Raw genomic sequence first — 16,686 nt, 5'->3', positions numbered from 1 at the left:
GCCTGCATTTTTTTTAGCAAGTTGCTAATTGTAGGTTTGCATAATCTGGCATTGATAGCTTACTATGCATTTAACCTGGATCAACAAACAAAACTTTGCGACATGTTTGGAAATCTTCAGAACTGTGCCACGGTCGAACTGAAGTCTGTTCAATTTCTCCGGCAAAATAGTTTCCGATTCATGTTCGAATATATGGAGAAATCATGTAGCGGGTCTCTCCTCTGTACTCGACGACGGCGTCTAGGACTGATAAGCCTATGACCGAACGGAGAGAAAGAAACTCGTGTGCGATGTCTTGGGAAAGTCCCCATCTTTTCGTTCCAAAACCGTTTTCCCCCCAATAACGATATGTTCTTCGGGTCCCGCAACGGTGTGACGATAACGTTGGCTTCAGTTATTCGTTACCGATGTTTTCAATATATAAGAACCCCCAACGCAACCATACAGATTCAGTCTTCTTTCGGTCGGCGGTTGAAAAATCTTTCGGCGTTCGTTTTTCTTTAAAAAAAATAGCCAACAGAGAGGTGAAGAAGGTTCAAACATTGCGAACCAACGTTGGAGTAGTGTGACGGTGATTAGTTGTCTACACGCACGTGCATTTGACCAGACTTATTGGCCAAGTAGTAAGATGACGATCATAAGACTGGCTATAACCTTGGCGGTGTTTGTTCAACTGTTGGCAACAGGTTTCAATCAGGTTGTCGCCCAGTTTACAGGTACATAATAAGATTGTTGTTGTTGATGTTGTTGCTGCTAAGGAGAAGAAAACGAAAAGGCGCCGAGTCAACAGAGAGTGATTATCAGCGATTGATAAGTGACTGACAAACGTGGGTGTGTCTGGCAGTAAAGAATGAGAAGTAGGAGGTGCAGCGAGCATCAGTGATTCTGGTAACGTGTCATTGGTTCTAGTGTTTCAAACACATGCCAGAAGAGGTGCCCGTTTGGTCAGTGATCAAATTTAGAAATGATCGGTGTTGCTAATTAGAAGATTGTTCTCGTGTGTCAAACTTTTGAAAAACATGTTGACAAATCGGAAAAAAAAATATTAGAAATGACATCGCATCGTATCACCATGTAAAAAATATATTCAGTGTCTTATGGCAATTCTTGGCTTTCTTGACTATTATTTTCAATCGTTCATTACCAATCCCTAGATATGATTAAAAGAGATCTATAATCGAAAAAGAATGTTGCAGTAAGGTAACAAATTGAGTACAGCGAAGCAGATGAAACTCTGAGAATGAAAATTTGATACAATATAGGAAAACACGGAGAATTTTCACATTCAGGCATCACAAAAATTTCTCCTTTTGAATTCTGTTTCAGCATTACATAAGCAATGGCTTGAATCAATCATCAGAATAATCAATATGATTCTCATTAAAATGATGATCTTCAGATTCCTTTTGAATAATCCTAATTGATTTATTTGAATTGTCATTAGAATTTCCATAGAATTGTCCTCAGGGTTCCTTTGGATTTTGTTTTTACGGAGAGACGGAGAATTCACTTGAAGTTTTCCTCACAGTTTAATTGAAATTTTTCACAAGATTGCCATAGAAGCCATAGGTCCTCAGAATTGCTACGGCATTCTTTTCAGAACTATTTGGTGTTTTTATTCAGAACTAATTTTAAATTCTTCCAGATCCTCTCTAAGATTTCTTCACAGATTTCTCCACGATTCCTTTGTTGGTTTCTGAAACGGCTACAATATTAGGATTCAGTTGGATACAGGTCTCGTATCTCCATGATAAGACTGCCATCTAAGGTGTAGCTTACAGGGATAAGTATTTCATATTCAGCCACTGGATGTCAGTCAGATGCTATTTGCATCAGACAGACAGACATTTGGTGAGGTAAAAGGGACTTAGGTATTTATAACGGCACCTAGCCGGCGCCGGTGGTGTGGTGGTAAGCGTGACTGCTTTCTAACACCCCAATGGGTCTGGGTTCAATCCCAGCCGAGGTCGGTGGGATTTTTCTGAGGCATAAAAATCTCTGGTCACGTCTTCCTTCGGAAGGGAAGTAAAGCCGTTGGTCCCGGCCCATGTGTGTTTGTGAATTGGTGCGATATCCTACGCAGGTGTGGAAGCTGCCTTCCTGCACATTCGGTTGCCGTCAATGGATGGCAATCGATGTCCGTCGGTGATTGGCACTAGATTGCGGAACAGAGACCGACGTTAAATAAAGGAAAAGAAGATTTATAACGGCACCAACTCACTTGAAGGAAACTAGTTTGGAAAATCGTGGATTTTTGAAGAAATTTAATAGAACCCGCTGGAAAGTCCTGCCAAATCCATAGACAACTACCGTTGCTTGACTGGGATTGCGTATTTTATATTCGTAACTAGCCATTACATTTTTATGGATATCCGCACAGTGGGACGCAATTATTTTTTTCCATTGATTATGATTTCTATAATATTTGTTCAAATTATCAGAAAGATGTAAGCTTCAAATACAGTGTTTCAGGAAAATCCGACAAGAATTGAATTTTTGGCAAAGCGATGTTGGTGAAAATTCGTTGAAAAACTGTACATTTTTGACCAAGGCATGACACATTGATTTTCCAAGAAATTCAATGTAGGGGAAATTGATGGAATGTTGGCCTAAATGCCTCTAATTTGGGCCCATACATAAACTCAGTAATCCACTAAATTTTCAATAGCGACCAAAAATATCCATTAGTACCGTCCCAATGACTCAGCACTGATTTGGATTTCTCAACATAATTCACTTGAAGCTCTCTTCAAGATGCCTTCCGAATTCATGTCAGAATTAACTTGTAATTAAAATCGGTCTCCCCTGCCGTAGGATTCTATCCTGAACGCCTAAAAACTATCCTTAGTATTCCCTTGGAATTCACCTTACGATTCATTTGGAATCAAGAAGCCCTCACAACAACCTTGTATTCGTATAGGGACGATTGTCTATAGACAACCAGAATTCGTATACCAGCGTACGAATAGAATCGTAAATTCCTACTGATAAAGTCAACATCGCATACAAGAATTAAATGTAAAGTCGCATAGAATGCAAATTTTTGACCTATTGGCGATGATCAATTTTGTATCGTACCGTATCTATTTATATATATGTATATATATATATATATATATATATATATATATATATATATATATATATAGGGGAAATGGCTCTAATGTTGCCCTATGGATCTAATATTGGGCCCATCGCTAAAAATCTGCTATTTATTAATTTTATCTAGATGAACGCGTCATTGGGACGGTACTAATGGATATTTTTGGTCGCTATTGAAAATTTATTCGATTGCTGAATTTATGTTTGGTCCCAAATTAGGGGCATTTAGGCCGACATTACATCCATTTCCCCTATTTTATATATAAAATTGAATTTCTATCTGTCTGTCTGTCTGACCTTTATAGACTCGGAAACTACTGAACCAATCGGCGTAAAAAATTTGTATGTTGGGGTTTTTGGGGCAGGGAAAGGTTCCTATGATGGTTAAAGACCCCTCCCCCTCTGTAATTGGGGGATCCCATACATATGAAACAGAAATTTCTGCATGGCTCGAGAGCTAATCAAGCAAATGGATCCAAATTTGACATGTGAAGGTAATAGGAGGTAGCCCCTTAAATAAAGGGGGGGGGGGCTACGTATAATATAGCATGCTTTTTTAATTGGCGCAAAAACTCAAGCTAATATTGAATCCGAGCAAGGCCGGGCACACTCAGCTAGTCGCAAATAAACTTGGATGAAGATGTAAGGTCTTTGAAACCAAAATTGTTATTACAGATTAGATCGTAAATCATATCTAATCAAATCGATGAAAATTAAGTGTCAATATCGAAAAAATGTGCACACTAGATCGCATTTGAGTTTACTTCAAATCTACCAAATCACCTCTCTATTGTGTGCAATCAATCGAAGTGACTATTTGTATATTAACATATATGATTGTCATAGGATGTGGAGGTGTCGTGAAATCTTAACCACCCTCGAAATCGTTCCAAGTCAAAGTAGGCTTTCCGAAGCGCATAATTTATTACTGATATAATCCCCCGTACTTTAAAGTGCTTATATAGTATAGTGGATTCAGTACTGGTTTACGAAGGCAGATGTATCGAGACTAGCTGCAAGAATATTGTTTTTGTTTAATCCTTTAAATTTGTCGAGCCTCTTAACGGAATCCCTTTATTAAGAGCTTTGAGTGTGTTGGTATATTTCCTTTAAATTCCGTTATAATTGCTTATCTTTTGACAGATACGCGTATTTCGTCTACTTCTTGCAGACTTCATATGTGCCAAGTACGCAACACTTGTTTGTTTGTTTTTATAGATTATTATATTTTTGTTATATTGAAATCTGACAAGTAGTTATAGGAAAGCCAGTATGTACAGTGTATCTCAAAATTGAGCGTACAGATGTCCTTGAATTTAATAAAAACAGCAATAAAGTGCAATTTAAAGAGATACGTTTCTGAATTTCTGGCTGATGAATCATCATGAATTTATCAATTACACTGGCTTTCTAGTACTGGAAAAATTCACTTATTTGACTTTCTTGTGGTCCCTTATATAAAAGTCGCGATCAAACTTATACCCTAACACGTCCTAAGTGTTTGGTACCGCCCTCTTTATGAATATTGGTTTGTTGTCCCGATGCTGTTTGTAAACTGCCTAACTAAAGCATGTTACGACATTACCGTCGACAAGTTTTTTTTTTTTTTTTTTTTTTTAATTACTTGAGGAATATTTTTCTAGAGCGTTTGAAAACGATATCTCGTTGTCTTACGCCTCGTTTGTGTGATTTTTCAAATCGGGTACCCCCCTAAAAATCTAGAATTCATGGAAATTCACTGTAAAAACCATAGTTTGTGCTGGAATCTTGAGATTTCCATAAAGTTAATATTTTAACAACCCAAAAAATACTCTAAATCCGATGATCTTAATTATAGTTATGCTTTAGTTAGGCAGTAAAAACCGACATCGGGACAACATACCAAACTTCATAAAGAGGGCGGTACCACAAAAAGAGGACGTGTAAGGATATAGGTATGTTCAAGACTATTACTTTTAAGTCTACAAGAAGGTCAAATATGGTCAACTTTCTCAGTCCTAGAAAAAAAAAAGTTTCTATTTGTTGCACAGTGTTATTGGTACATTGTTGGGCTTATTTGGTTGCGTTTATTAAAAGTCACAGCTGTTTGAGAAAAACGCCTTTTCCATAATATCTTGAAATTTATTGAACTAAACATTTTTTTTTTTAATTTGGTTCATTTTTAGTCATAATAAAGATCATTCATATTCCACTAATTTTACTAAAAATTCGTTCACTAGGTAAAAAGTTGAAAATCGATCGTAATAAATCTAACTTCATACAGGTTCTTCCAATAAAGTCCACAACTAAAGTGATAAATATATAATCTTCTGTTTAACCATCAGCCAAGATTTTATATCTTTTCACAATGTTTCAAAAAATGTTCCACTCGGGTGTAAGCTCAATTTTACGATACACTGTATGTATATGGCCCCCAATTTGGTACGTATATAGAAAATCTGTGCATCTTTTACGATTTGTTTAGATCGTATATAACTGTGTATATCCGGAAATGAACGGACCAAAATGTTGACTGGGTTTGTAATCAGTTGTTACTTTGAATTGTCCCTACAAGTGCCTTGTAATTTTAGTCAGAATTTCTGTGAAATTCTCTAAAAAATTTCCAAAAATTCTCTGCACATTTCAGGGTGAATTCACATTTATGTTTCAATCGAATAACGATTCAAATTTTTTTATATTTATCATCTGAACTGTAGTATTCTTTTACATTGCATGCAAAGTATGCAGAATTTGCAATGATTTGCGACATGAACAGATTATGTAATGTAGTCGTAGGAAGTTTTGTTTTTTTTTTCTTTATTTAAGAGATTGTAGGAAGGTTTTATGCGCGTGAATTTTGTTGGCTATTTGTTCTACCCCGTGTTATTCAAATGGAAACTGGGTACCCAGGCACCCCATCGCGCACCGATATATCAATTTTTATTTTGATGTTAGTTTATATTTCGAACAAAGTTTTTTTTTTCCTAAAATGCATTGCGTCTAGAAAATCATCTTGTTGAGGTTTTCTACAGAATTATGCATTTAAGAAAAATTTGTTTGTACACTGCAGTCCATTGCAAAGAACTGCCATTACATTAGTTTAATGAAAAAAATGGAGAGGATGCAATAAAGCCAACCTAACATTTGATATTCCGTGAATATGCGCTCAATCAAGCACCTATTAAATTTATTGCCAGTATAGCTTTCACAAATTCAATGTTTTCTTCTTATTGCTTATGTTGTTTCTGATTATATACTGATTTAAAATTTCATATTTCTTGAACTTAATTGTTTGAGATTCATGTTCTTCCACATTCATCGAGTATTATCCAAGTAACTCCAAATCAAAATACTGATGTTCGGCCACAAGATAAAAAAATTGTGTATATGCAATAATTTTCGTAAAACATACTACTAACTTATTGACCCTAGGGTGCTCAGTACTTGTTCTAATATAATAATATTAAAAAAAAAAAGAGTAATTTTCATGAACACTAGCGCTGTAGTAAGCGGGTATTGAAAGCCTTCCAAAAGGGCGAATTGAATGAATTTATACAGGGCATCTTTTTCACGACATAACCATTTAATCCGCCGCTGTAGGTGATGTTCCCATGCTTTCTGGTAGAGATGCACTAGCCTAAGCCTAAAAATCTCTTAAATAAAGAATTAAAAAAAAAAAACCATGCTTTCTGATGTTGGACCGCATCCGCCTATCTCGACTAATGATATTCGTAGAGCAGGCCTTCGTTAAAAAAAATACTTTCATCACTGGCCCTGACGAAATCCCTTCCGCGTACTGTATTGGAGTGCTGGCCGCACCTTTAGCATCCATCTTCAACCTCCCTTTGGATTCTGGGAACTTTCCCGACTGCTGGAAGGATTCTTTTGTTTTCCCTGTCCTCAAAAAAGGCAATAAGCAGTCGGTGTCCAACTACCGTGGTATCGCTGCTGTATGTGCCGCTTTATCGACCGCTACAAATCTCGTTCAATGCACAGCATCAATCATACGCGAGATGGAAAGAGGTCATCAAGTGGATGCTATCTACACCGATCTTTCTGCAGCTTTTGATAAAATCAATCACGAGATTGCAGTGGCCAAACTAGAGCGACTTGGTATTCACGGTTCCCTTCTTGATTGGCTTCGCTCATACCTCACCGGTCGACATATGTCAGTGAAGATTGGAGATCATTTTTCTCAACCGTTCGCTGGTTCTTCTGCTGTACTTCAAGGCAGTCATCTGGGACCGTTCATATTTTTATTGTATCTGAATGACGTTCACTTTTCGATTCGTTGCCTGAAACTGTCTTATGCTGACGATTTCAAACTATGCTTTGTCATCAAAGATCGAAGTGATGCATTGTTTCTTCAGCAGCACCTGGACGTTTTTGCTGTTTGGTGTGATAAGAACCTATCTGTTGTGCTGACAGCCTGCAGAAGCAAATATTAAGCCGTGAATCTACCATTAAAGACTTAGACGTCCTACTTGATTCACAACTCACCTTCAAGGACCATGTGGCTTATTTTTAAGGCATCTTCTCAACTTGGTTTCATAGTTCGTTTCGCCAAAGACTTTAGGGACATTTTCTGTTTAAAAAAAACTCTATTGTTCGCTAGTTCGCTGCTCCACACTAGAGTACTGTTACGTAGTATGGGCTCCTTTTTACAGCAACTGAGTTTGTGAGGCCATTCAGCGAAGATTTGTACGTTTCGCCCTTCGTTGGCTACCCTGAAGTGATCCTTTCAATCTCCCTAGTTATGAAAGTCGCTGTAATTTGATGTCCCTACAATTACTTAGTGTTCGCCGAGTCATCTCTAAGGCTACCTTCATCCCTGATCTCCTACGATCGGATATTAATTGCGGTTCACTTCTGCAGCAGTTGAATGTCAATATCAGACGCTTAAATTAACGTTCTTATTATTTTTTCAACATTCCGGCTTCTCGCACAAACTACGGCGCTAATGAACCGTTAACTAGCATGTGCAAGATTTTCAAGAAATGTTATAACTGCATTGATTTTAATATCTCCCGTGGCTTAAGAATCGGTTTTATTATGTACGTTTAACTTCCTGACGGTTTCTGTATTCTGTACTTAAATTAAGTTAATTATATTATCATAAATATCCTTTTAAATGTTTAGGACTTAGGTCAAGCAAATGTATCTGTAGGATTACATGTTATCTGTTGGTACTAAAATGATGAGGTTTTGCGCCCAGTAGTGTGCGCTTTTCGCTCCAAATAAATAAATAACTAAATAAATACTAAATTAATTAATCCATCAGGGATTGACAAATAAATCATAATTATTGAGCTTGTACAATTATCAAAGCTTGTAGACTTGCATGAACTTACGGAAAGAATTTCGATGAGAATTGAAATAGTCCCATTCAACATTCTTAAAAAATTCCGAGGCGTATTGCCCAGTAATTCTGACCAGAATTCCATGGCCTACCGAGAAGATCTTCATTGTGTGAGTGACTAGATAATAGGATTTCGAGGATGTTTTGAGAAGAAATACATGGTTATTCTGAGAACCACTCCATTGGGATTATTGGGTAAAATCCAGGAAAATTTCACTGGAAATGTTTACAATTTCAAAGTAACTGTGAGGAGTATTCAAATGTAAATCTGATTATGATTTCATAACAAAAATACTGCCGATTTCATGAACAGAATTCCAAAGGAATTAGGTCATATATTCCGATGGAGTTCAACCATAGCAATGCTAAAGGTCGTTCGTCAATTCAATTTTTCCACAAAGGTATTTTCAGCTATTTTTGACTCTCAGTTCCAAAAAAGTATTTACACGCTACGAAAATGTCATGTGAATTTTGCTGTCATGAGACCGACGCATGCAAGCGCCTTAGGGCTTAAGGTGTTTCGCTGTGAGATCCTTATTCTTGTAACCACTTCGAAACTTTGAGTGCACAGATATTAGCTTCTACGATACGTACCACAATGAAAGAGTTACTCCACGTTTGCTGTACTGCAGCATACATGAAGTAGCAATTTCAGGTGAAATGGGGCATTCTTTTCGGAGATGTGTGTAATTGAAAATTCGAAGTGGAAGTGCATTAAGAATAAGTTGAAAAAGACGAGCAAATCAATTAATCCTGATGAATGTGGACGTCCATTTAATTTCACCGCCTTATTTGCTTATTCTTGACAAATTTCATCTACAATGTGCAGACTTCATCACTGTCTTGTATTAATACTTGACTGAAGAAACCATCACAACTTTCCGAATATATATTAACCTAGGTAAATTTTCACATTGGAGTAATTCTCGATGGAAACAAGCCGCCATTGACAAATCGTCCTTGAATACTTAAACATATCCGCAATTCTTGAAAGATTAATCATGTTAAATTTTCATAAGGAACCCTCCAGCAATCAACATGTTATTATGAAGAAAGAGGATAGGGCTTTCATTCAAAATTAAATTTTGTTGGCCGCCATGTTGGATTTTATCAGAAAAAAACGTATTTTCCACTACACCCAACCGGGGGATGTAAGATTCGCTTACAATTATGTGGAATTCATCATCAGAGGATGTTAGTGTAGACCGCAAGAAAATTGGAGACCGAAAAATAAGTTATGTCGAAAAAAAAAATAGGAAACAGATTGCCGACTGGACTCGAACCAAGAACGTTGCGATTATCAGACCTGTTCCTTTTCCACTGCTCTCTCCATGTTTCTGAATATAGATAGCCTAAAAGCAAACATGAAGCGCTCATTTTCTCGCATATTCGACTTCGTATGCTTTTTCTGCTGGAGAGATTCGAGACAAGTGTGTGCGTCGTTCTTCAATGTTCTACAATGTGCGTCGTTCTACAAGCTTACTGGTATAGTCGAAAGCGTAGATAGAACACGAAATAAAAAAGACAAAAAAACCATTACATCGCCTGCATGGTCAATTTCTAACATTCGTTGCGATGTTTATGAACAGAGGATGATAGGAAACGGATCTAACTTTCATTGCAATAGATTTTTGGTTTGCGTGTATGTTTGCAACCACTGCTTATGATTCTGAGGTCACCATCTGAAAGCTGAGAAAAGAACTATATCAGATACTCTCAACAGATTAGGTGAGCTATCTCATTAACACTATGAAACAACCGATTTGACGATGATGTTTTGATTAGTGTTAATGTCATTTCTCACCTAATATATTGAATGTATCTGATAGCTTTTTTTTTCAGCTTACAGATGGTGACATCATAATCAAAATCGGTGGTAGCAAACAAAGTAAAAAGTACGTTTTTTTCTGATAAAATCCAACATGGTTGCCAAATTCCAGATGGCCACCAAAAAATGCCATGTCTAATAAAACCACTATTCTTCCTCTTCAAAATAACGTGTTGTTCGCATGAGGGTTCCATATGAAATTTAAAAGATATAACATAATAAATATGTCAAGAATTGCTAGAACTTCAACTTTTAAACTTCGTCTCCTGAATTACTGAACTTAAGCTGGTCACATTCACAGATTCACAGTGAATTATATTCTAATGTTGATTCCGTGTTAGACTTGGCTTAAATATGGACGTATGTTATTAAAAACCATGCCATTTGATACCATGAATTGATAAGATATGCTTAACATTTTTCTGTTGGCCCTTTTCAAAATTAAGGCTCGATTTAAAATGGTGATGTGAAGATGCAAAATAGCATTTTTGGACATGAGGAACGATTCTGAAATTTTCATCCAAATAAATATGTATGAAAATTAATGGATTTGTGAATTCGTCTGCATTCGCTCAATACTGAATACAAATGTTTTAAGACCGTCATACCATAATACCATCAAAAACACAAAAATGTATTAACATTACTTCAAAAAGCTTTAAAACTAAATTATTACCTGAACCTCAATAGTAAAATTACATTGAAGCGTTTAAACTAAAGCATTACGTCAAAATAACTTAAAAAAATGCTGATCAAGTTAAACACATAGAACGATAAAATTGCCCGAAATGAGCTAAAAATAATTTGAAATAACAGATTAAAGTGGTAATTTTTATACGATAGATGAGAAAGATGAAAGTATAGAGTTGATAGTTCGGTTAGAGTACGATAGTGTGAAAATTGTAAAAAGAGAGTAGAAAGCGAGCAAGGACAACGTTTAGGAAGGTACAAATCGGTTTGATCATCTCTCTTTACCAAACTCCCCCCTTGGAGAGGGATGCTCGCCATCACTGGCAAAAAGAGATGATCTCCGACTTGCTCAAGCTGTTATCTGAAGGCAGGCATCCAGTCGTAGGTTTAGAAATTGCAGCTATTCTTACCTCTACCACGATATGTGCTCTAACGGCACTATCAACTCTATTCTTTCATCTCCATATCTATCGTATAAAAATTACCACTTTAGTCTGTTATTTGAAATTAGCATCTTCAACTATGTAAATTGTCAACTTCTAGCAGGAGTAATGCAAACAAATAGTTAAAGAACAAACTATTGTTGAAACTAAAGATGACCAAATCACAGAAATGGTCTTTAAATGCTGAAATGGTTATTAAAAATAATAAACCATTCTGAAAACTCTCAAAATAGTATGAAAACGCCAAAATAACATCAAAACCGTTAAAACGCCAAAAAATGGCAAAACAATCACTGAATTATACTAGAATTACGAAAACGGTTTAAACTAGTAAAAATGGCCAAGAATACCTTTAAAACCGCCGAAAAAAGGCAATGAAACCCCTTAGCCGACCAAAAAGCTCTTATAATAATAAAAAAAACGACAACTCTCATACAAAATCTGAAACGTCATAAATACGCTAAAAATAGCCCAATTTAGCCAAAATCCAAACTTTCTAAACTTTTAAAATGCCAAAATGACACTTATGACTCCAAAATGTCCGGAAATCAAAAAAAAAAAATATTCCTGAAATTAAATGATTGAACAAACCTTAAACCACCAAAGAACTGAACCTATTAATAGTAAAAATTGACATTGCAAATTTTGAAATGAGGAAAAATATTCCGCTTAGAGATTCAAATAATAAGTATTAGAAAATGTAAATGCTTCTGACCAATTTGTCTGAATTTCCCACCCCCCGAGCATCTAGACAGCAAACCTTAGTTTCACGTACCCACTTGCAAATTGTAGATGTCTCCACCGTACGTAAACAATGGGGTCAGCCATCGTTGGTGGCACAACTTTTTTCACATCAGAAAACATGTTTTTGTTTCACTTCATGTGGACGTCGAAAGCAAACCAAGAATAAATTTTGAGTGAGACGTATTACTGGTGTTGTATTGTATCTTGGAATTCAATCGATTTAATTATATCAAAATTTATCATCATCGCTTGCACTTTTTATGGTTATTTCCTATGTGGGCACTGGGCAGTAACCCGATTAAAGGGTTTCGTTTATTTCGGTTGTGTGGTTGCCGACAAACATCACTTAGTTCCAGGATTTTAGGGTCTTGTTCCGTCCATATATCCGGAACCAGTTAATCGATTGAAAGTCTATTAATTAACATTCTATAGAATCATGGTAGCTTTCATTTGGTTGTTGTTGCATTCAATTCGGTAGAGTGGTTGCCGAGAAATACATATAAGAAAATTGTCTTACGCGCTCTCTCACACACATAAATAGACAGACATTTTCCGATCCCGTCATGCTGAGTCGATTGGAAGACTATTAGAAAAAAATATCAATGTTTTTATAAAAAGTTAAAAAAAAAACAAAAAACTTAAAAACGGGGAAAAAAAGTTGATAAAAATATAAGACCAATTGTAAATATACTCCACCATTATTCGATTTGACAGAACCAGAGTACCAGAATTTTCGGGGTACATTAGCATTACACTGGAGCTGTTTAGTTGCTCCCGGGGTGGAATTTCCACGACCCATAGATTGAGAAACACTGCGGTAGGGACATTAGACAAAATAGCTCCAACTATAAAATCCAAACAAAACTTTGACCTCTGATGATCACAAGTGCTCCACTTGTCCACCACAATAAGAGATTGTAAATCACTCCAACCACAAATCACTAGAGCTGGGTCAGTGCGCCCACAGCAAAGCGAAGGAATTCTCTCCAACTGAAACGATGTAACAACAACATTCCCCCAAAGGGTATAATACCTTCACACATCAATCTGCATCGCAAACTCCTCCACGTGCATCGTCCTACCTAACATGATAATCACTGTTGCCGGTGTCCAGTTTAACAGCTCACAGCAGCTTCCAAAATGCATCCTTATACCGTCGTCGTCCTCGGCGCTGGCCATCATCGATTCAAATTTCTCATTTTCTCATTGCTCGCCAACAGGACCAACACTAGCCTGCGGTGGCACATCGTTGCTGAAAACGACCACACTGATCTCGCCGGCGCAGATTGGCACTAATGGCGCCGCCACGAGCTGTACCTACAACATACGTGCCATTAATTTGCGCGTCTGTCAGGTAGGTGGTGATGGTCCTTTAAACGGCTCCGAATCTCGGTGCGAATCGCCTTTCGGAGACTGTGGCTTCTGTTCTGTGACGACGAACGCGATATTTCAAATCTAAATTCAACAGAGCCTCTCGCACCCTGCCGCACAACCGGCCTGGTTCGCCGTTCCTCGTCACAGAGAGCACAATTTTGAATCTCCAGTTGATTGACCTTTCTCACGCGCTTGTGTATGTGTCATCATTTTTCCGCCCACAGCTACGCTTGGATTTCAACTCGTTCAACCTGGCACCACCGACGGTCAGCCCATTCCCGGCTTGCAACATCGACACACTTTCGATTGCGAATTTAGATTTCAATTTGTGCGGTGAAAACAGCGGACAGCACAGTAAGTTATTAGATCCGAAAGCCTGGGGGGCTAAATTGGATTTGCGGCTAAACGAAAATCTCACTCGCTCTCTCTCTCTCTCTCTTATGCTTGCTTGCCTTTTTGCAGTTTATGTCCCGTTTAGTCCAACGCTGGCAAACATGACATTGGCCATTAACTTCAATATAGGTTCACGGATTCCGGGCCAGGTTGGACCCTACTGGAACGTTCGCGTACAACAGCTCGAGTGCCCGGTGGGGGCTGCATTTGCTTCGAAGACCGCGATCCGCACGGAATCACTGGTGAAGACCTTCCACAACGATTTGAGTGAACTTGCCCCGACGGGTTGCCTCCAGTATCACACCACCTCGACCGGAATCATCAAATCATTCAACTTCAACAATGGAGGCCCGTACATTGGAAACATGAACTATGCCATATGCTTTCGAAGGACTCGTGTCAACTCGGCACTGAAACTGTTTGCCGATGTGTTTGACCTTGCTGCCGGTGATGCTACTGGATACGACAGCTCGTGCTACTCGAACATTGAAACCCCCGGTCGATCGGAAGACTATCTGCACATTCCGGAGGCGATTGCTCAGATGGATCAACCCGTACGGGCAAATCGATTCTGCGGCCAGAGCATTCATCAGAAATCGGTGGAAAGTAGGTTGCTCTATGGTTCGGCTAATGGATTGTAGATTTAAAATGATTCTTTTGTTACAGCCTCTTCGCCAGGACCGTTTGTTTTGTACTTCAACAGCGATTCCACCTACGGTGCCAATGGGGCAACTGAAACCGGCTTCCAACTTTCCTACCAGATAGTATGAACGCATACCCATTTAAGTGTTTTCTGTTAGGACAAGTTTCGTCCAAAAAATACCTTCGAGACACTGTTGATTTTAATAATAACATGAATTTGGCAAGCTGAAAGATAGACGAATTTTACACCTTATTTGTTACGTTCTATTACCATGTACCTGCGTCGAATGAGGAAGTCATTAAAATCAGCAGCGGCCGAGCTGAATCTTCGAATAACATTGTATCTTTTGACTAGTACTAGCTAACTTATTCGTAGTATGTAATTGTAATTGTAATAATGCAATTTACTCCCTTCAATTGTTGTTATACACCATCGTGGCTAACGTTAACAGGTAATCGATAACTGTTTGCACTTTTAAAATCAAATATAAAATAATTGTATTTTAAGCTTCATGCATTTGACTAAACTGACATGTGTACATAATCATTAGGCAGATATTCTTGAATTTAATGTCTACAATATGACCGAAGATATTTAAGTAAGGTAAGCGGCTTTCTCAGTTTTGAAGTGAATCGAAGCAAACAATTACCACCTCATAAGAAGGGCTACTTCCATACATTTTGGAAAACAAAATCAATCCTGACAATTTTTAGAGCAAAGATAATCATAGTGATACCTCCGAAAAAAAAAAAAATGCTTAAGTTCACTCAAGCTGCACTGTCAAACATTGTACAGATTTTGTGTACAGGGCAGGTCATTAAGGTTGTTTTACCTGGGGCTGGTTCTTCCTCCTTGCGTGGAAAATGGAAACTGGAGGATCCTTTCCGTTCGGCTTGGGAGAAAAGATTCTTGGGTTCTCTTCTGATGTGATAAGTTGATAATTTTTCAGATCTCTTCACAATCACAATTCACAACTATGCAGTTAATTTATTCTCATTGAAAACAGTTTATTTGAATTACTACGCTAACATATAACATTCATTTTAAATTAACTAAAAACTACTACAATTTAAGACCGGTTCGGTGACCGTCTGTTCATCGAGCTAGCTTTCTGGTAGCTGTTCTACTATTTCAAATGAAACCTAAATCTATGCCTTCTCGGTTCTTGACCTATCACAAAAGTACATATGCAATTCGTTTCACACGATCGTCTCTTCGACTGTTGTAGTTGTGGAATCGTGTTCACACTTCAGATCGTCCAGACGGAGACAGTACAACACGCTCTTTAATCCCATGAAGAATTCGTTTGTAGATTTAGATGTTGTACGCGCGGTTGGGCGATTTGAATTTTCGTAGTACTCTTTTACAAAAGTTAATGCGCCTTTAACCACATCCTTTAAATTGGATTTTCTCCGCTGTTTATTTTGACGAGTAAAAAAATAGGAAAATATATTTCGTCATATTTTTATAACAGTATAAAAAACCAACCATCACACCGGTCCAGAAGTCGATAACGAAGAGTTCAAGCAAAGAGTCAAGAAGGAGCTCCAAAAACAAACTCCCCCACTGAACCCCCGACGTTCTTTCGTTTGCGACGACGTCACGGACAAGCGACCCATAAGTGGTGATCCTAGAGACTCCTTTAATCACAGATACAGACAGGAAATTCCCCAGATTAAAAGTAATCACCATGGATCAAGGTGTACTCAAGGAGAGGCAACATGTTATTTCAGTGGAAAAGTATCATCAGTACGAGGTGGAGGAAGCGGTCAAGGGTGAATACCATTCTGATTCAAGCAAGAAAGATGGACCAGCAGAGCCATGCAATTTCATCCGGTTGACATTGCTCATGGATTCATTTGATGAGTTCCTATTTATTAATTCACTTGTGATGATGATCGTCAACAGCGTTGAACAGCCAGAAACAGTTGCAGAATTAGGTGAGAGCTTTCCATTTATTTGATTTAAATACTTGTAAATTTAACTGCAAACACATAGACAAACAAATATCATTTTATGTTCTGTTTATAGTCACCTGTGTACGCTACAATCAGTATTAATTTCCCCACATTCAATATCCCAGTAGTTTCTCGTGGAAGCGCAGAGGACTTCTAGGTTTCGTTCACAGCGA

The 16,686-nt window shown here is 37.7% G+C and overlaps 1 protein-coding gene across 1 annotated transcript; it reads left to right on the top strand.

Moving 5' to 3' along the window:
• Positions 1–593: 593 nt before the first annotated feature.
• LOC135701542 (uncharacterized) lies at positions 594–14,890 on the top strand. The gene is made up of 5 exons (XM_065222370.1): positions 594–716; positions 13,366–13,499; positions 13,744–13,873; positions 13,982–14,518; positions 14,579–14,890. Exons 1-5 carry the CDS (start codon positions 629–631, stop codon positions 14,680–14,682), a joined length of 993 nt encoding a protein of 330 aa, XP_065078442.1. The 5' UTR covers positions 594–628; the 3' UTR covers positions 14,683–14,890.
• The last annotated feature ends 1,796 nt before the right edge of the window (positions 14,891–16,686 follow it).

Source organism: Ochlerotatus camptorhynchus, unplaced genomic scaffold, assembly GCF_037179485.1.
Source record: "Ochlerotatus camptorhynchus isolate MF236.1 unplaced genomic scaffold, CSIRO-AGI_Acam_v1.1 ptg000014l, whole genome shotgun sequence".
NCBI classification, from domain to species: domain Eukaryota; kingdom Metazoa; phylum Arthropoda; class Insecta; order Diptera; family Culicidae; genus Ochlerotatus; species Ochlerotatus camptorhynchus.
The sequence above is the reverse complement of the archived record's forward strand: the minus strand, read 5'-3'. Positions and strand labels throughout refer to the sequence as shown.